We start from the raw sequence: 18,497 nt of genomic DNA, 5'->3' as shown, positions 1-18,497 counted from the left end.
TATTTCCAATATTTTCTTTCTATTTCAGATTCTTTTATTTGGTGCATTTTCTTTTAATCCCTTAATAATACAGTATGTTCATTAATTCATTGAAAATAGTTGTAAATATCAATAGTCTTGAATCTTCTAGGAATTCTTCATTATTGATTCAACAAAGTTAAGTCAAGCTAATTGGGCTTGTTCTCCTTGGAAGAAAGGAAAGTAACAATAGATTAGAGGTTACCAAAATTAAGCATGGTTTTACTTGTGTAACTTAAGAGAAACTGCTTCCCGTGGAACAAGGGTCAGTAACTAGAGATTGCAGACTTAAAGTGATAGGAAAAGAACAACAAACCACGAGGATTTTTTAAGTTATGCAGCAAGTTGTCATGATACAGAATACATTATTTTAAAAGGTGGTGAAAACAGACACAATAGGAACTTTAAGGAGAACTGGATGAATACCTGATGGGGAAAGAAAAGCTTATGGGAAGTGTTATGGACCAGGCCAGACCCCCTCAAAATATTTTAAGAAGGAAGTCTAGACCCTAACATTTTCTTATTTTAAAGGTAGATGTGATGTGGGTGTTCCAGGTGTGATGCAACTGGTTAAACCACTTGGCTTTAAGCAAAACAGAATTTAAACACTATCATTGAAAAACAAAAAAAGGAAAGTAGAATTTAGAATAACTTAACTACTGATAAACCTAACTGACCCGGTACAGTAACTTAACTAATTAACTGTACCAGTACAGTAACACCCCATAAACATACCCCTTTGCAAAAAGGTAAATTCAAACACAGATTCTTACAGGCAGGAGGGAAAAATGTCCAGAGAGAGATTTCAGAGAAATTCTGAGGAATCCTTTACTGAAGCCTGCAACTCTTCTGGACTCCAATATCTTGGCTACCACAGTGAAGAAAACTAGACAAAATCTGAACTGGGAGAACAAGCCACTCCCTTTCCATTGCAAAACTGTTAACCTCCCTAGACTGCTCGGCACCTCTGAGTTTATGACCTCTCCTAAAAAACCAAGGACAAAATAACCTTTTTAAAGTGCCAGCATCGTAACAGAAAGAGCAGGGACGTGGTCTATTGCTACTCTCTTTCAAGAGCTCTCAAAGGCATAACACACTGTATGCCTCCCTCTGTACTTTAATACTCTCTGGTTCTACTCATGTTTAGGATTTGAGCATTGCTGGCTCCAAAGTTGCTCCAAATAAGGTCTTTTTCTTGGAAAACTAATCTATGTGGTCAAGGTATTCATATAAAACTGATAGAGAGTAAAACTGTAGTATCCATATTTTCTTAAAATAAAAAGTAAAACACAAAAGCATTTAGGATCTGCAGCAAAATTATTTCAGGAGTTCTGAATAACTTTGAAAACCTATATTAAATATTTTCTTGACCGTCTCTGCTGTAAGGACAACAACACAACTTCTCCACTTTCTTTAGATAACAAAAGTCCCCATGCCTGGTAGCATTATACAAATCTTTTGAGTAAATTATTTAATGCTTTTCTACAACATAACTTTGAACAGATGATAGGATTGCTAGTGCTTTGAACCTTTCATGATGCTTTCATGATACTGGTACAATTTATTAATTGCTTACCTTCTCTAAAAGCCTTTTCACCCAAACATAATGTCACAGCCTCACCAGCTCTGGGACTGGTAAATATCAGACCACCATAAACTTCAGGATGTGAAAGCTACATGCAGATTAGAATGAAATAGTGTTACTGTACAATTAATTGCTTATGAGAAACATATTACGTGGATGTGCTTGCCTCTTTGTGCACTAAATTTACAATTTTAATTAGTCTCTGCCTCACATCATCTTCTACAAAACCAGTTTTAGTTCGTAGGCTGGTTACGTCACTGGGTAAACCACCCTGATTAATTTAAACCTGCAACACAGAGAAGTTATCCCATGCAGTGATCTGTGAAAATTCGAGAGGTGAAGAACTAGTTAAAGTAAAAGTAACAACTTTATTTCTTAAAGTATAACAGAGAATAATTAACAAATAACTATTTACAACTCCTTCCTGTAACCTATCTTTTACTTTCCCTTCTATAATACCAGTCCAATAAAACTCCTGATTAAGATTTACCAAAAAACTCAAATTTCAAACCAGGCAGCCATCAAATCTTCTCTTTTTATCTTGCTCTGTAGATTCGATCTCCAGGTCGGTATCAATGCTTTTCTTTCTGTGCAAACTCTTTCTCTAGACAGGTACCTCTCAGAGAGTTCTTACTAGCAGCCAACATCTGTTGGTCTTTTGGCAGTTCTCCTCCAACTTTTCAGTTTTTCCCAGTCTTATACCCCCATAGCATCGGATTGTGTCATTGGCTTCTAATATTGTCATATACTAAGTCCAAACTTGATTGGAGTTTGGTTTTTTGGGGGGTAGAATTTAAACTGATTGGCCTAATTCAAAATAGCTTTTGTCTCCAGGCAACCAGCTACACTAGCTGCTGGACCAAAAGGTTACATTATATTAGATTACTTACAGTGTGGAAACAGGCCCTTTGGCCCAACAAGTCCACACCGACCCGCCGAAGCGCAACCCACCCAGACCCATTCCCCTACACCTAACACTACGGGCAATTTAGCAATGCCCATTCACCTAACCTGCACATTTTTTTTTTGGACTGTGGGAGGAAACCGGAGCACCCGGAGGAAACCCATGCAGACACGGGTGCAAACTCCACACAGTCAGTCGCTTGAGGCGGGAATTGAACCCAGGTCTCTGGCTAACCACTGTGCCACTGTGCTGCCCATATCTTGTTCAGAACACTTGGTGCTGTCAGGTAGTTCTGCTAGCTTTTAACTTTCTTAAAGTTTCAGTACACCCACATCTTCATAAATGTATTTCTTTACAAAATGTAGTCCTGTACAGAACACAAGGTGTACAATTAAAATAGCTGTTACAATATGGTGATGTTATAATCCTTATGTGAATTTGACAATTATTTGAATCGACTATTCAAATTATTATTGCACTAAAACTCTCAACTTCTTTTATGCACTGAATCTCACTTATGTACAGGATGGAAATAAACCCTTCAGTCCAACTAAATTTATATCCTCTGATCTTAGACACATCTGCCACAGAAGAAGAGATTAACACGATCTACTCTATCCAAACCTCAATCAGATTCCATCTCAGCATCCTTTGCTCTAAGAAAAACAAAGTCAGCTCACCCCAGGCAACATTCTGGTGAATCTCCTATGTGCTCTCTCCAATGCAATCATGTCCTTCTGATAGTGTGGTGACCAGAAATGCACACAGTATTTCATGTGTGACCTAACTATTGTCCTACATTGTAACAAGACTTCCCTGCTTCAATATTCTGTGCTTCAGCTAATGAAAAAACTAGGAGAAAGTGAGGACTGCAGATGCTGGAGATCAGAGCAAGTCAGGCAACTTTTCCAGCAACACTTTTTTCAGTTTCAGCTAATGAAGGCAACCATCTTGCATGCCTTCTTCATCACCCTGTCTACCTATGCTGACATCTTTGGAGATCTAAAGACTTGTACACCAAGGCCAGTTTATTCCTTAATACTCGCTAGGGACCTATGATTCATTGTGTATATCTTTTCCTTATTACAGCTTCCAAAATGCATCACCTCGCATGTGTCAGGATTAAACTGCATCTGCTATTGCTCTGCTCAATTTAGCAGTTGATCAATACCAGACTGTAGCCTGAGACCACCCCCCTCACTATCAACAACACCAACAATTTTCATGTCATCTATAAACTCACTAACTGTACCTTCTAAATTCACATCAAAGTTGTTAATGTGAATAACAAGCAGTCAGGGTACTAGCACCAAATGCTATGGTACACGTTTGGTCACAGACTTCCAATAACAAAACCAAGCCTCCATCATCACTATTTGCCTCCTGTTTGTATGCCAATTTTGGAAGCCAACTTGCTTTGGATTCCATGAGCTCTCAGCTTCTACACCAGCTTTCCAAATGGAAGCTTGTTAAAGGCATGACAGAAGTCTATGTAAACCACCTCAACTGCGCTACTCTCAACGTACTTAGTCACCTTTTCAAAAAAACTCAAGTAAATTCCTCAGACGGGATCTCCCACTAACAAATTCATGCTGACTATCCCTGAGCAATGCCTGTCTTTCAAGTATTGATTAATGCTGTCTTTCAGAATTTTTTTGAATAATCTTTTTACCACTGACGTCAGACTAACTCTATACTCAAAGTGAAATTCAATAAAATACAGCAGTTGAAATGAATAGCACAGCTGTATTTATATACACACAGGAGGGGGAACAAGGAATAGAAAGATATTTTGATACAAGTTTGATTAAGAGGAGTGAGAAAAGGTTGTTGTAAAGCACAAACATGGATAATGTGAAATATCTTTGCTGTAGTGACTATGTAATATTAGCCATGGAAACTAGAGAGAGATATTTGTTTAGGATTATGAGCGGAGAGTTTCAGCTTAGTGCGTTAGGGAAATGGAGGAATGCCAATGGTAGCAATTACTTGGAACATCAATCTTTATGAATAAGGAATTGATGAGCTTTTCTATATTGTTCTTGGAAGAAAAGGAGGGGAGGGAGGGGTGGGGGTGGGGGAGATGGGAACCAAATCACACGCCATCCAGACTTGGAAATATCGTGCTATATCTTCAGTGTTGCTGGGTCAAAATCCTGGAGTTCTCTCCCTAACAGAATTGTAGGTGTACTTCAGCACAATAATGACAGGCAATTCATTACCACCTTCTCAAAGGCAACTACAGATTGGAGGAAGTGAGTGATGGTGAAAGAGAAGTGGGGGGAGAGAGGAGTTGAAGGAGGTGGGAAAGACACAGTATGGGAAGAGAGAAGGAATTGGGGAAAGAGGAGGAGGGGGAGGAGGGAGAAGAGGGTGGATGAGGTTGTGGCAAGGGGCTACCCAATATCCTTTCATTGTAGGTGGAATTAAGAGGAAGGTAGAACCTGACAATGGACCAGTGACAAATGATGATGCACGCTCACTATTACTGTTCAAATCTGTTAACTCACTAGCATGAAACCAAAAACTCACTACCTCATGGAGCCACAGAATATTTTTAATGATAGAGCACCTTAGATGTGTTTCTGGATATATCAAAAATAGTACTAATTTAACTTAAGCAAAAATGTACTTTACATAATCCAAGTAACAGATTAATATCTCTCTCTGTATATTGTTGTGGTACATGTACTAACTTTAGGAGAAAAGAAACAGTGCCTCAGTGGTTATCACTGCTGCCTCAAAGCACGAGGGACTCAGGTTTGATTTCACTCTCAGGTGACTGTGTGGAGTTTGTACATTCTCCCAGTTTCTGTGTAGCTTTCCTCTGGGCACTCCAGTTTCCTCCTACTGTCCAAAGATGTGTGGATTAGGTGGATTGGCCATGTTAAGTTACCCCATAGTGTCCAGGGATGTGTAGGTCGGGTGGATTAACCATGGGAAATGCAGTGTTACAAGAGTAGGTCCGGGTGATTGGTCTAGGTGGGATGTTCTTCGGGGGAGTCGATGTGGACTAGATGGGCCAGAATGGTTTGCTTCCTCAAAGTAGACATTCTATGACTCAACTTGCACAATACAGGTAAGTGTATGAGCAAATTACTGCAGATGCTGGAATCTGTACTGAAAACAAAAAATGGTGGAAATCACAGAGCGTCAGGCAGCAATCATGGAAAGAAAGCAAGCTAAGAAATAGCTCTGATGCAGTCATCTGGACTCAAAACATTAACTTGCTTTCTCTCCACGGATGAGTGTATGTCATATACATGTTTACTTAAGTAATGTCTGTACCATTCAGAAACCAAGGATGTACAGCAGTCATGTAAGGAAAGGAAGAGTGCAAAGAACTTTATTAGTTCTTGATAAAATGACAAAGAATTATCTTCTTCCTCATTAGAGAACTGAGCAAACATAGTGTATTTTTTCATATTATGTTGACAACAAATTAACAAAAATATAATAGTACACAAAAGTATATTGTGAGAATAGGTATGACACTGATATGCATAACAATGACATCTAGTACTCATTTTATATTTAAAAATCAGAAATGCAATTAGGTCATCTGGAATCTCGATTAGCTAAATGTGACTAGAGACTAAGGTATTATTCAAACTTGATGTAAAATGTACAGCACTGTACATTATCAAAAAGAATGAAAACAAATATAAATATAAATACAATTAATATATTTCATAGAAAATTGTTATTACTTTGATACATTTTAAATTGTTATGGTCTTCAAAAATAGATTTTTTGCACTGGAAAATGCATTGATACAACCACGTTATTTTGCAGAATGTAAATATAACTCAGCACTCACAGGAATCAGGTACATTTCTGTACAATACTCAACAATCCAGACCTCAAAGTATAAGTATTTTGTTCATTGCATATCGACTAATTAGATAGTTGGGCACAGTTTGCAGAAAATATACAGAAAATGTTCCTACAGTACAAGGACAGGGAGATTATGTTTGAACTGAATAAAACACTAATTAGAGACCTGATACAGTTTTGGGGATCCAGAGAGGGCAGGTAAAGGTTTACAAAGATGTTGCCAGTATGGTGCTTTTTAATGATGTGGAAAGATTAAGTTATTCTGTTTAAACTGGTGAGGCTGAGGAGAGTATTAGAAACACTCAAGTTGCTTTGTTTAAACAGATGAGGCTGAGGAGAGCATCAGATAAAATTATGAGGAGCCTAGATAAAGTGAATGATAAGGAATGATAAATAAATGGTGGCACTTTGCAAAATGTCCATATTAAAGTGGAGGAAGTGCTGGATGGCTTGAAATGCATAAAGGTGGATAAATCCCCAGGACCTGATCAGGTGTACCCTACAATACTGTGGGAAGCCAGAGAAGTGATTGCTGGGCCTCTCACTGAGATATTTGTATCATCGATAGTCACAGGTGAGGTGCTGAAAGACTGGAGGTTGGCTAGCGTGGTGCCACTCTTTAAGAAGGGTAGTAAGGACAAGTCAGGGATCTATAGACCAGTGAGCCTGACGTCGGTGGTGGGCAAGTTGTTGGAGGGAATCCTGATGGTCAGGATGTACATGTATTTGGAAAGGCAAGAACTGGTTAGGGATAGTCAACATGGTTTTGTGCTTGGGAAATCATGTCTCACAAACTTGATTGAGTTATTCGATGAGGTAACAAAGAGGATTGATGAGGGCAGAGTGGTAGACTTGATCTATATGGACTTCAGTAAGGCGTTTGACAAGGTTCCTATGGGAGGCTGGTTAGCAAGGTTAGATCTCACGGAATAAAGGGAGAACTAGCTATTTGGATACAGAACTGGCTCTGAGGTAGAACACAGAGGGTGGTGGTGGAGGGTTGTTTTCCAGATTGGAGTGCCACAAGGATCAATGCTGGTCCTTTACTTTTTGTCATTTACATAAATGATTTGGATACGAGCATAAGTGGTACAATTAGTAAGTTTGCAGACGACACCAAAATTGGAGGTGTAGTGACAGCGAAGAAGGTTACCTCAGATTACAACAGGATCTTGATTAGATGGGCCAATGCGCCGAGAAATGGTAGATGGAGTTTAATTCAGATAAATGCGAGGTGCTGCATTTAGGGAAAGCAAATCTTAGCAGAACTTATACACTTAATGGTAAGGTCCTAGGGAGTGTTGCTGAACAGAGACCTTGGAGTGCAGGTTCATAGCTCCTTGAAAGTGGAGTCGCAGGTAGATAGGATAGTGAAGGAGGCATTTTAAGGCTAAAATTGGGCCCTTGAAGACAGAAACGGGTGAATATACTACAGGGAACAAAGAAATGGCAGAACAGTTGAATTGGTACTTCAGATCTGTGTTCACTGGAGAAGACACAAGCAATCTCCCAAGGTAATAGTGGCTGAAGGACCTGAACTGAAGGGAACTTATATTTCCAGGAAATGGTCTTGGAGAGACTGTTAGGTCTGAAGGCTGATAGGTCCCTGGGACCTGATGGTCTACATCCCAGGTATTGAAGGAGATGGCTCTAGAAATCGTGGATGCATTGGTGAACATTTTCCAATGTTCTATAGATTCACAATCAGTTCCTGTGGATTGGAGGGTGGCTAATGTCCCACTTTTTAAGAAAGGAGGGAGAGAGAAAGCAGGGAATTGTAGACCAGTTAGTCTGACCTCAGTGGTGGGAAAGATGCTGGAGTCAATTATAAAGGATGCAATTACGACACATCTGGATAGCAGTAACAGGATAGGTCAGAGTCAGCATGGATTTATAAAGGGGAAATCATGCTTGACTAATCTTCTGGAATTTTTTGAGGATGTAACTCTGAAGATGAACAAGGGAGATCCAGTAGATGTAGTGTACTTGGACTTTCAGAAAGCCTTTGATAAAGTTCCACATAGGAGGTTAGTAAGCAAAATTAGGGTGCATGGTATTGGGGGAAAAATACTGACTTGGATTGAAAATTGGTTGGCTGACAGGAAACAAACAATAGTGATAAATGGCTCCCTTTCGGAATGGCAGGCGGTGACCAGTGGGGTATCGCAGGGATGAGTGCTGGGAGCGCAGCTTTTTATAATATACATTAATGATATAGATGATGATATTAAAAGTAATATTAGCAAATTTGCTGATGATACAAAGATGGGTGGCAGGGTGAAATGTGATGAGGATGTTAGGAGATTACAGGGTGACCTGGACAGGCTAGGTGAGTGGACAAATGCATGGCGGATGCAGTTTAATGTGGATAAATGTGTGGTTATCCACTTTGGTGGCAAGAACAGGAAGGCAGATTACTACCTAAATGGAGTCAAGTTAGGTAAAGAGGCAGTACAACGAGATCTAAGTGTTCTTGTACATCAGTCAATGAAAGCAAGCATGCAGGTACAGCAGGCAGTGAAGAAAGCTAATAGCATGCTGGCCTTCATAACAAGAGGAATTGAGTATAGAAGCAAAGACGTTCTTCTGCAGCTGTACAGGGTCCTAGTGAAACCGCATCTGGAATGTTGTGTGCAGTTTTGGTCTCCAAATTTGAGGAAAGATATTCTGGCTATTGAGGGAGTGCAGTGTAGGTTCACGAGGTCAATTCCCGGAAAGGCGGGACTATCTTACGTTAAAAGATTGGAGCGACTGGGCTTGTATACCCTTGAGTTTAGAAGGCTGAGAGGGGATCTGATTGAGACGTATAAGATTATTAAAGGATTGGACACTCTGGAGGCAGGAAGCATGTTTCCGCTGATGGGCGAGTCCCGAACCAGAGGACACAGTTTAAAAATAAGGGGTAGGCCATTTAGAACAGAGTTGAGGAGAAACTTCTTCACCCAGAGAGTGGTGGGTGTGTGGAATGCTCTGCCCCAGAAGGCTGTGGAGGCCAAGTCTCTGGATACTTTCAAGAAAAAGTTGGATAGAGCTCTTAAAGATAGTGAAATCAAGGGTTATGGGGATAAGGCAGGAACAGGATACTGATTGAGGATGATCAGCCATGATCATAATGAAAGGTGATGCTGGCTTGAAGGGCAGAATGGCCTATTCCTGCACCTATTGTCTATTGTCATTTAGTATGCTTTCTTTTATCAGTCCGAGTATTGAGTACTGGAGTTGGGACATCATGTTGCAGCTGTACAGAACATTGGTTAGGCCACTGTTGAAATATTGCATGCAATTCTGGTCTCCTTCCTATTGGAAAGATATTGTGAAACTTGAAAGGGTTCAGAAAAGATTTACAAGGATGTTGCCAAGGTTGGAAGATGGGGAGAAGCTAAACAGGCTGGGGCTGTTTTCTCTGGAGCGTTGGAGGCTAAGGGGTGACCTTATAGAGGTTTACAAAATTATGAGGGGCATGGATAGGATAAATAGACAAAGTTTTTGCCCTGGGGTTGGGGAGTCCAGAACTAGAGGGATGAGGTTTAGGATAAGAGGGGAAAGATATAAAAGAGACCTAAGGGGCAACTTTTTCACGCAAAGGGTGGTACATGTATGGAATGAGCTGCCAGAGGAAATAGTGGAGGTTGGTACAATTGCAACATTTAAAAGGCATTTGGATGGGTATACGAATACGAAGGGTTTTGAGGAAGATGGGCTGGGTGCTAGCAGGTGGGACTAGATTGGGTTGGGATATCTGGTCGGCATGGACAGGTTGGACCAAAGGGTCTGTTTTCATGCTGTACATCTCTATGACTCTATGACCTATTTCTGCTGGCAGAGAGGTCAATAACCAAAAACCATAGGTTTAAAGTGACTTGCTTAAGGATTAAAGGAGGGTTTAGGAGTACTTTTTTCAACCAAATCATGGTGGGATCCTCAAACTTACTTCCCGAAAGGGTAACAGAAAAAAAGCCTCATTGCACTTGCAAAATTCTTGGGTATGTACATGAGGCACTGTAATTTACAGAGCTATGGACCAAGGGCTCGAACATGAGTTAGAGTGGATAGCTTTTCTTGGTTGTCACAGAAACCTTGGGTTAAATGGCCTTTTTTCCCTTAGTAATAAGAAATCTGTCTATATCATGAATATACTTACCAAACCAGGGTCGAGAGCACCCCACAGATTCAGTACCTTCAGAGAGTAAAAATTCCTCCTCATCTCTGTCCTAATGGATGACCCCTTATTCTGAGACTCTATCCTTTAGTTTAACTCTCTCACAAGGGGAAGCAACCATTCCACATCTACTGTGTCAAGCCCCATAATAAGTTAATATATTTGTATAAGGTCTCCTTTCATTCTTCTACACTTCAATGAGTACAAGCCCAACCTATTGAATCTCTCATCATAAAAGAATCTCTCCATACCCAGGATCAAACTAATGAGTCTTCTGTGGACTGATTCCAATGCCAGTATATCTTTCCTTAGATAAGGAGAACAAAACTGTTCACAGTACTTAAGCTGTGTTTGACTAGTGCTTTATGTAGTTTTAGCAAGACGATTTTTATATTCCATTCCCTTTTGAATAAAGATCAATATTCCATTTGCTTTCCTGATCATCTGCTAAACCAAATGCTAGACGTTAGCGATTCATACACTAGGGCCCCCAAATCTCTCTGTACTGCAGATCTCTGCAGTCTTTCCCAAGTTATGTAATATTTCAGCTTTTCTATTCTTCCTGACAATAATTCTTCGTTTCACTTCAAATTCACAAACCCTAATAATAACTTCTGCTTGTCACAATGTGGCAACTTTAGTATGTATTGTGTTATAATTTCAAACCACTGACATTTTAGTACCTGAAACCTAACACAAAATCAATAATTATTAGAAATTTTACCTTTTTTGTTAATTCCTGAAGTGATATAAATTCAAATGACAAAACCGGAATTAAAGTTGCTTGAAGGCCGTGTGTAGTAAACTCCTGATAAGAAACAGTTCAAGTTAGATTGTGCTGTATAAATTCTGACTCTTTTTCATATAAAACTACATAATAGAGCTTATACTGTTGTTATTCAAGTAAAATCTTGCACAAAAAATGCCTACTTATAAATCAAGATATTTGCAACAAAGTGGTACTAATAAAATATGTACTACTTTGAATAAATATTTCTATATAATAACATTTTAAGAATTTTAGAAATATAACATAAAAAGATCAAAATTAATCTTTTTCAGGCCACTTACTTGAACATATGGATCAGGTTCCAATAATCCTTCTTTGGGATCTTTAAGCAAAAGGACTTTCATTTCTCACACTTCATCAGTATTGCTAACATCAAATGGATTACAAAGAACTAAACTGCTTGGTGCTCAGAACTATAAATTGAAAAGTACAGACCTATGTTTGTTATAACAAGATAACAGTGTGTCAAATAATCATTCATGCCTTCGTTTTGCAGCAACACCCTGGTTTTAAGGATTGGATAACAATATCTACGGGTCTCGTTCAAATCATAATCATCAAGATTTACTCTGCAGTCAGTAAACTACCCACTTCAACAAATGTTTTGTTACGATAAGCCTTTTTTTGTTGACACCAGTTTCTATCTCTGTCTCATCTTTCAAGGAAATGCTTCAGACACTCAAAGTAAAATGTAGCAAATGTATGAAGAAATAATTGAACAATGCATAGTGTACATTCAAATCCCATTATTGGAATAAAGCATTTCACACATAGAATGCTGCTTAATACCATATCCAATATTTGTCAATATCATTGTCAATGCAGCAAATATATAATATTTAATTATTTAAATATACCTGTTTGACAAAAATTTGTGTTAATTAAGTCTGTGTCCTCAGCTAAGTTTTCACTTGCCTAGGAATGGTGACAATGTTTGTAACACACTCAGTCCCATCTTGACAGAGGTCAGCTATTTCAGCACATGCTGGGCATTGAATCTTGATTTTTCTTTTCAACTGTACTGTTGTTTGATGTTATGCAACATACTTAATGAGATACTGGAGATTCAAGTTGGTACTGCGCATTAAGAATTCTGAAGTGCATTTACTTTGAGTTTGCCATATCTTTTCTATTAATCCCTTTATAGATTAGATTAGATTAGATTCCTGACAGAATGGAAACAGACCTTTCGTCCCAACAAGTCCACACTGATCCTCTGAAGAGTAACCCACCCATACCCATTCCCCCACCCTATATTTCTCTCTGATTAATGTACTTGCACTATGGGCAATTTAGCATGGCCAATGCACCCAGCATGCACATCTTTGGATTGTGGGAGGAAACCGGAGCACCCAGAGGAAACCCATGCAGAAACGGGGAGAATGTGCAAACTCCACACAGACAATTGCCCAAGGCGGGAATTGAACCCAGGTCCCCTTTACTTTCAGTAACTTAAGTATTTGCTTACTGTACCTCAAACAATTATCTACATTTCCTGTGTGTATTTATTTCTGTCCATTCATTCTGCATGTACCTGATCATGGGTCTGTTCTTTTCTCACTGTTTTTCAAATTATAGGGTTGGAATTTACAGGGCACCAACCTTTGCATCCTCGGCTAGGAGATAGATGGGTGGGGAGCCCAACAATGATCCTGATGATTGGCCCACAGCAATTTAACACTGGAAGCAGGGTTAACTACTTTATGGTGAGACTTCTGTCCATTTCTCAGGAGGAAAGGTATTGACAATCAGAAACTCTACAGACTAACAACACCAGCTGGGAGCAGTGTCCTATGCTAATACTATAGACAGTCACATCATGCTGAAGATGCCTGGTAATTCTGGAGTTAGGAGTCTCAGTGAGGAAGTGAAGTGGTTGGAAGGCTAGGTTCATGAGTCCAGGGGAAAGTGTAATAGGGATCAGATAATACATGGGGGTCAGGCCAGAGGATTTGCAATGGCGTTCTCCACAAATCCCTCAACTGTACTCCCTTGCTTGACACCTGCCTGTGCAATTAAAGCTGACTGGGTTTCTCACATGATGTCAGCCTCCCTAGTACAGGTAAAATAACAGTGGCAGAGGAATCCTCAAAAGGCCGAAGGGCAGGTGAATAGCAGATGTTTCCCAACTGTAAAACTTTAGAAATGTCATGAATAGATGGGGAGGTGGCAAGAAGACCATTTGCTTGATTTTATATGATTCCCAGTTTGACAGAAAATACAAAAGTGGCATGGATAGCAAGGCAAGTTAATTCTAGGAGAAACCTTATAAAGCTGCCCAAAAATGTTGCAAGCCTAAAGATTTTGAATATTTTAGAATTATGTAAAGATGACAAAGAAATTGTTACAAAAACAGAGAACAGGATGAACGCAAATGGCAAGAAACATAAATCGGATTGTAGAAGCCTCTGTAGATAAGTAAAAATAATACAATTTCTGTGTTATCCGTTGGTTTTTTTCTTTCTCTTATTTGAATAATGTATGAGACTTAATTATACACTCTGGTTAGTTGTAGGTTAGATTAGTAGTTAGTTGAGTTGAGTTTTGTTTTTTTCTCTCAGTATTTTTCTTTTGTTAAATTTTGGTTATTATTTATTTAAGATTTAATTATATATCAATATTTATACTTGAGAGTTTTGTTTATTTTTGTAAACTTGTAAAAATGTTAAATTTCCAATAAAAATATCTATATAAAAAAATACAATTAGCAAAGGCGAATGTGGGTCCATCATAGTCAGAGACAGATGAATTTATAAGGATGAGAGAAATGGCAGAGAAGCGATGTAAGTACTTTATGTCTGTCTTCACAGAGGAAAGCACAAGAAGCCTCCCTGAAATAATGAAGATCCACAATTTCAGTGACCAATTGTAAAGCTGAAAGAAAATAGTACTAGTAAAAATACAGTATTGTAGAAATTAATGGGACAAATCTTTGGGCCCAAATGACCTTTAAAGAGATGCCTAGAGAGATAGTAGATGCATTTCAAATATTCTGCTAATTTTGCAATGGTGCCTGCAGATCGGAAGGTTGAAAACTTAACCAAACTGTTTAAGAAAGGAGGGAGAGGGGAAACATTATAGATCTATTAGCCTGACACCAGTAATAGGGAAAATACTAGACTCTACTTTAAAATATGTTTTTGCTAGATATTTAGAAAATTATTGTCTGATTAAACAAATGCAACTTGGATTTATGAAGAGGAAATCAGGTTTGACTAACCTGATGGAGATTTTTGATGATGCTTTCAGAAGATTTTTGATAAAATCTCACATAGGAAGTTGGTAAACAAAATGAAAGTGGGTGGGATTGGGGATATTGTAACAGCAATGATTAAAGACTGGTTAACACACAGAAAGCAGACAGTAAGAATAAATAGGCCATTCTCAGGTTGGCAGAGTATCCCATTGTTCAGGTCTCAGCTGTTCATAATCTATACCTATAATATGGATCTGGAGATCAGGTGAAATATTTCAAAATTGCAAATGATTCAAAACCTTATGGGAATCTGAGCTGTGAGGAGGATGCAATGAGGCTTCAGCTGGATTTAGACTGAATGATTACACCAGAGCACAGCAGATGGAACACAACATTGACATGTGAGAGTTTATCCACTTTGGTAGGAGAAACAAAGGTACTTAGCATTGCACTAAAGATTGGAGTGATTGGAAAATGCTGGCATCGAAAAAGACCTAGACGTCCTTGTTCATAGGCCACTGAAAACTAGCATGCACGTGCAGCAAGCAAATCAAAAAGCAAACCAAATGCTGGACATTCTCACAATAGAATCTGAGTGCAGGAGTTAAGGAGTCTTGCTCAGTTGAATAGAATACTGGCGAGACTGGAGTATTGTTTACAGTTCTGATCCTCTTGCATGAGATTACATTGAGGTGTCCCAGATTGATTCATGAGATGCCGGAACTGCCCTATGAGGAGGAATTGAGCAGACTGGGCTTGTATTCTCTGGAATTTGGAAGGCTGAGACTAATTTACTAGGTACTTACAAAATACTTAAAGAGATAGACAGGTGTGAAGTAGAAAGGATGTTTCCAATGTCTGTGGGGTCTCAAACCCAGGAGATACTGCCTCAGAATAAAAGGCAAACCATTTAGATTGAGATGAGGAGAAATTTCTTTACCTGGAGGGTGGTGAATCTTTGGAATCCTCTACCTGAGAAGGCTGGAGAAGCTCAGTCATTAAGTAAACTCAAGACAGAGATTGTAAGACTTCTAATTGCTAATGACACCAAGGAATATGGAGACAGTGTGAGAATATGGCACTGAGGGAGATGATCAACCATTATCTAGAATAACAGAATATATTTGAGGGACTCCTATGTTCCTATTGTCATATGTTCTAGATCTGTTCTGGGGAAATTTAAGTCCAGCTCACTCTGTGTTTTTCTATGTGCTTATTCTGTGTACTCATTTGTACCTGAATCTGTCACCATTCTCTTAAAAAAACCGTATTTTGAAATGATGTCCCTTATCAATGTTTTTATCTTTTTCTCACTGAACACGGCATGGTGGCTCAGTGGTTAGTATTTTTACCTCAGAGCGCCAGGGACCTGGGTTCAACTCCAGGTTTGGCGACTGTCTATGGAGTTTGCACGTTCTCTGTCTGTGTGGGTTTTCTCCAGTTGCTGTGGTTTCCTCCCACAATCCAAAGATGTGCAGGTTAGGTGAATTGACCATGCTAAATTGCCCATGGATATGTAGGTTAGGTGCATTAGTCAGGGTGAAGTATAGAGTAATAGGGTAGGGGAGTTGGTTTTGGTGGGATATTCTTCAGAGGGTTGGTGTGGACTTGTTGGGCTAAAGGCCCTGTTTCCACACTGCAGGGACTCTATGATTCAACCCGAGGGCAGTGTTTCTTTGTGCCAGATAATGCAACACTGCAGTTTTTACTGTAGTCACTATATGTTTCTTTCATTTTATCTTTCCACAAAGTGGCCAACAACGAAAAATCATGCTGGAGAATGGTATAAGAAACATGCACAAATCTCACTAATCCCATAGAATGACACTTCAAGATGTCAACGTTAGTTCAAATTAAAGATGATGTGCCTGTTGTATTTGAGCAAGTTCCTATTAATAATTTAGTGCAGGCAATTCAGGAAATGTTGTTTTGGCTTGGGGATTTAATTTATAGCCTGGGGGCAATATCCATATTTATTCTATTTTGTATTCTAGCTTGAATACAACTTGCAAAATGAAGAATTACATTCTAAAACTTGCCAATGATAAAAACTTATTACTCTTCGGGCTAATAGCCTTCCCTGGATGTTGACAAGTGAACATTGCAACTGGCACAATGTTCCTTTCTGAAATGTTCCCAATGCATTGCTTGCAATGAGATAGGAATGCCAGTAAAATAACTAATGCACTATATTGTTTAATGAGTTTATTTGGGTTCAGGTTAATGCAGCTTTTTGGAGCAACAATAATATCAAACCCACATCTGAGATCTTGATTTCTTATTCATAATGTCATTATTCATAAATCATTTTAACATTACTCTAATACTAATGACTCCTGATGGGCAGGTCTCTAATTTACTCTAAACAATTTAAATATTAGGAATCTGTTTAATCAATGGAGGCATAAACCCTCATTTTCCAACTCTGCAATGTGAACAAAAATCCCTTATTTGCTTTGTACATGTGGTGAAGGACAATTGATTCAGTCCAGTTCACTCTCTAAACATGTAAATGTGATGTAAATAAATAGTCACTGTCCAAGCAAAATCACAATGGGCACACTTTTACAGGGGTCAGTGGTGGAGGCATCTACCTATCTAGCACCTAATCAGCAACCTCATCCCCACCCCACCCTCCTATTTATCGCTCAGCCCCCTTCCCCCCACACTTCTAATAAGGGACTTATGCCCAAAACATTGATTCTCCTGCTCCTTGGATGTTGCCTGACCTGCTGTGCTTATCCAGCGCCATACTTTTCGACTTAGTGGTGGAGACACCCTGCTTACCCAATGCCCCAACACACCCCAGAGCAAATTCAGTGGGCAGTTGATTAACCAAAAAGAAAGCCATCCTGCAACTATCAACATTGCAGAATAGGGGGTGGGGGTTATTGGTGTTGCCAGTTGAATTGATGGTGGAGACTGGGACAACTGCCCTTCACTGGGGAGAGGTCCTGACTTTTGAAGCCGCTGGCCAACCTGATTAACTGACAGCTCCAGCAGTCCTAGTAGCATCATGAGCACAGTAACTGCCATGACTACAGTTAGGAGCAAAAAGGCAGCCTAATGGTACAGGAAACGTATTACTGAAGTCACTAAGCATGGTAACACCTTAGTTGACTCCTAATTATTTAATGAAATATTGCAGGCATGCTGAGTTTGGCTCCTGTCCACCTATGATTGTATGGGGGTGGGCTCAGAGATGGGGGGGAAGATGGTGAGTTTGGCACCCACCCAAATTTATATGCCCACCCTACCGAAAACATGCCAAAAACAGATGCATGGAAAATGTTTCCCTCTGTCGTTCGCTTTGTGTATTTGAATATTGATGTTTCTGTTGCTCATTGAAAGTATTTTAATTCTCAATGCCACTCAGTGTCATTTCTTACTTTTACAGTACTTCTTTCTTGCGTATCTCAGTTACTCAACACGAAGTCCCTCTGCATGTAGCTGTCAGTCAAAACAATGTCTTTGTCAATGTGACATTCTGCATTCACCTTTGGCTCAATTTGTAACTGTCACTGTTACTCAGTATTCTGCTAGATAAGTGTCACTCAGTTTATGTGACTCTGCACGTAACTGAAATTCATACTGTTTGTATCCTTACAACACTCGCTCTATGCAGCTCTCACTCAGTCTGTCAATTCTTATTCTCTTGATTTTTATGATTGCTAAATTATCAGACTACCTGTCTGACAGCTAACAACAGAAATTGCTTTCAATTAAATATTAGGAAGACTGAAACCATTGTCTTCAATCAGTACCACAAATTTTGTTTCATCACGGGTCCATAGCCGCAGTCTGAGGCTGAACTAAATTGTCATAACAGTGGTGGCATTTCTGACCCCAAAACAGTTTTCAGACTATTTATCTGCGTATTCACTAAGACTGTCTGATTTCCATCTCCATTGCATCATCACTACCTCAGCACATCTGCTGCTAGAACACTGATCTACGCTTTGTTATTTCTAGACTCACGAGTCTAAAAAACTCCTGGCTTCCTTCCCA

The 18,497-nt window shown here is 39.3% G+C and overlaps 1 protein-coding gene across 3 annotated transcripts in view; it reads right to left on the bottom strand.

The window, feature by feature from the left end:
• uros (uroporphyrinogen III synthase) overlaps positions 1-18,497 on the bottom strand; it is a 47,694-nt gene that overhangs the window by 24,801 nt on the left and 4,396 nt on the right. For all 3 annotated transcript variants that reach the window (XM_060841999.1, XM_060842001.1, XM_060842000.1), the window contains 3 exons: positions 11,575-11,706; positions 11,228-11,311; positions 1,595-1,691 (listed from right to left, as the gene is read on the bottom strand). In XM_060841999.1, coding sequence (XP_060697982.1) covers positions 1,595-1,691; positions 11,228-11,311; positions 11,575-11,637 — 244 coding nt within the window. In that variant the 5' untranslated portion in view covers positions 11,638-11,706. The remainder of the gene's footprint in view (positions 1-1,594; positions 1,692-11,227; positions 11,312-11,574; positions 11,707-18,497) is intronic.

This window comes from Hemiscyllium ocellatum, chromosome 22, assembly GCF_020745735.1.
Source record: "Hemiscyllium ocellatum isolate sHemOce1 chromosome 22, sHemOce1.pat.X.cur, whole genome shotgun sequence".
In the NCBI taxonomy this organism is placed as follows: domain Eukaryota; kingdom Metazoa; phylum Chordata; class Chondrichthyes; order Orectolobiformes; family Hemiscylliidae; genus Hemiscyllium; species Hemiscyllium ocellatum.
Note: the sequence above shows the minus strand (reverse complement) of the source record. Positions and strands in the feature narration are given on the sequence as shown.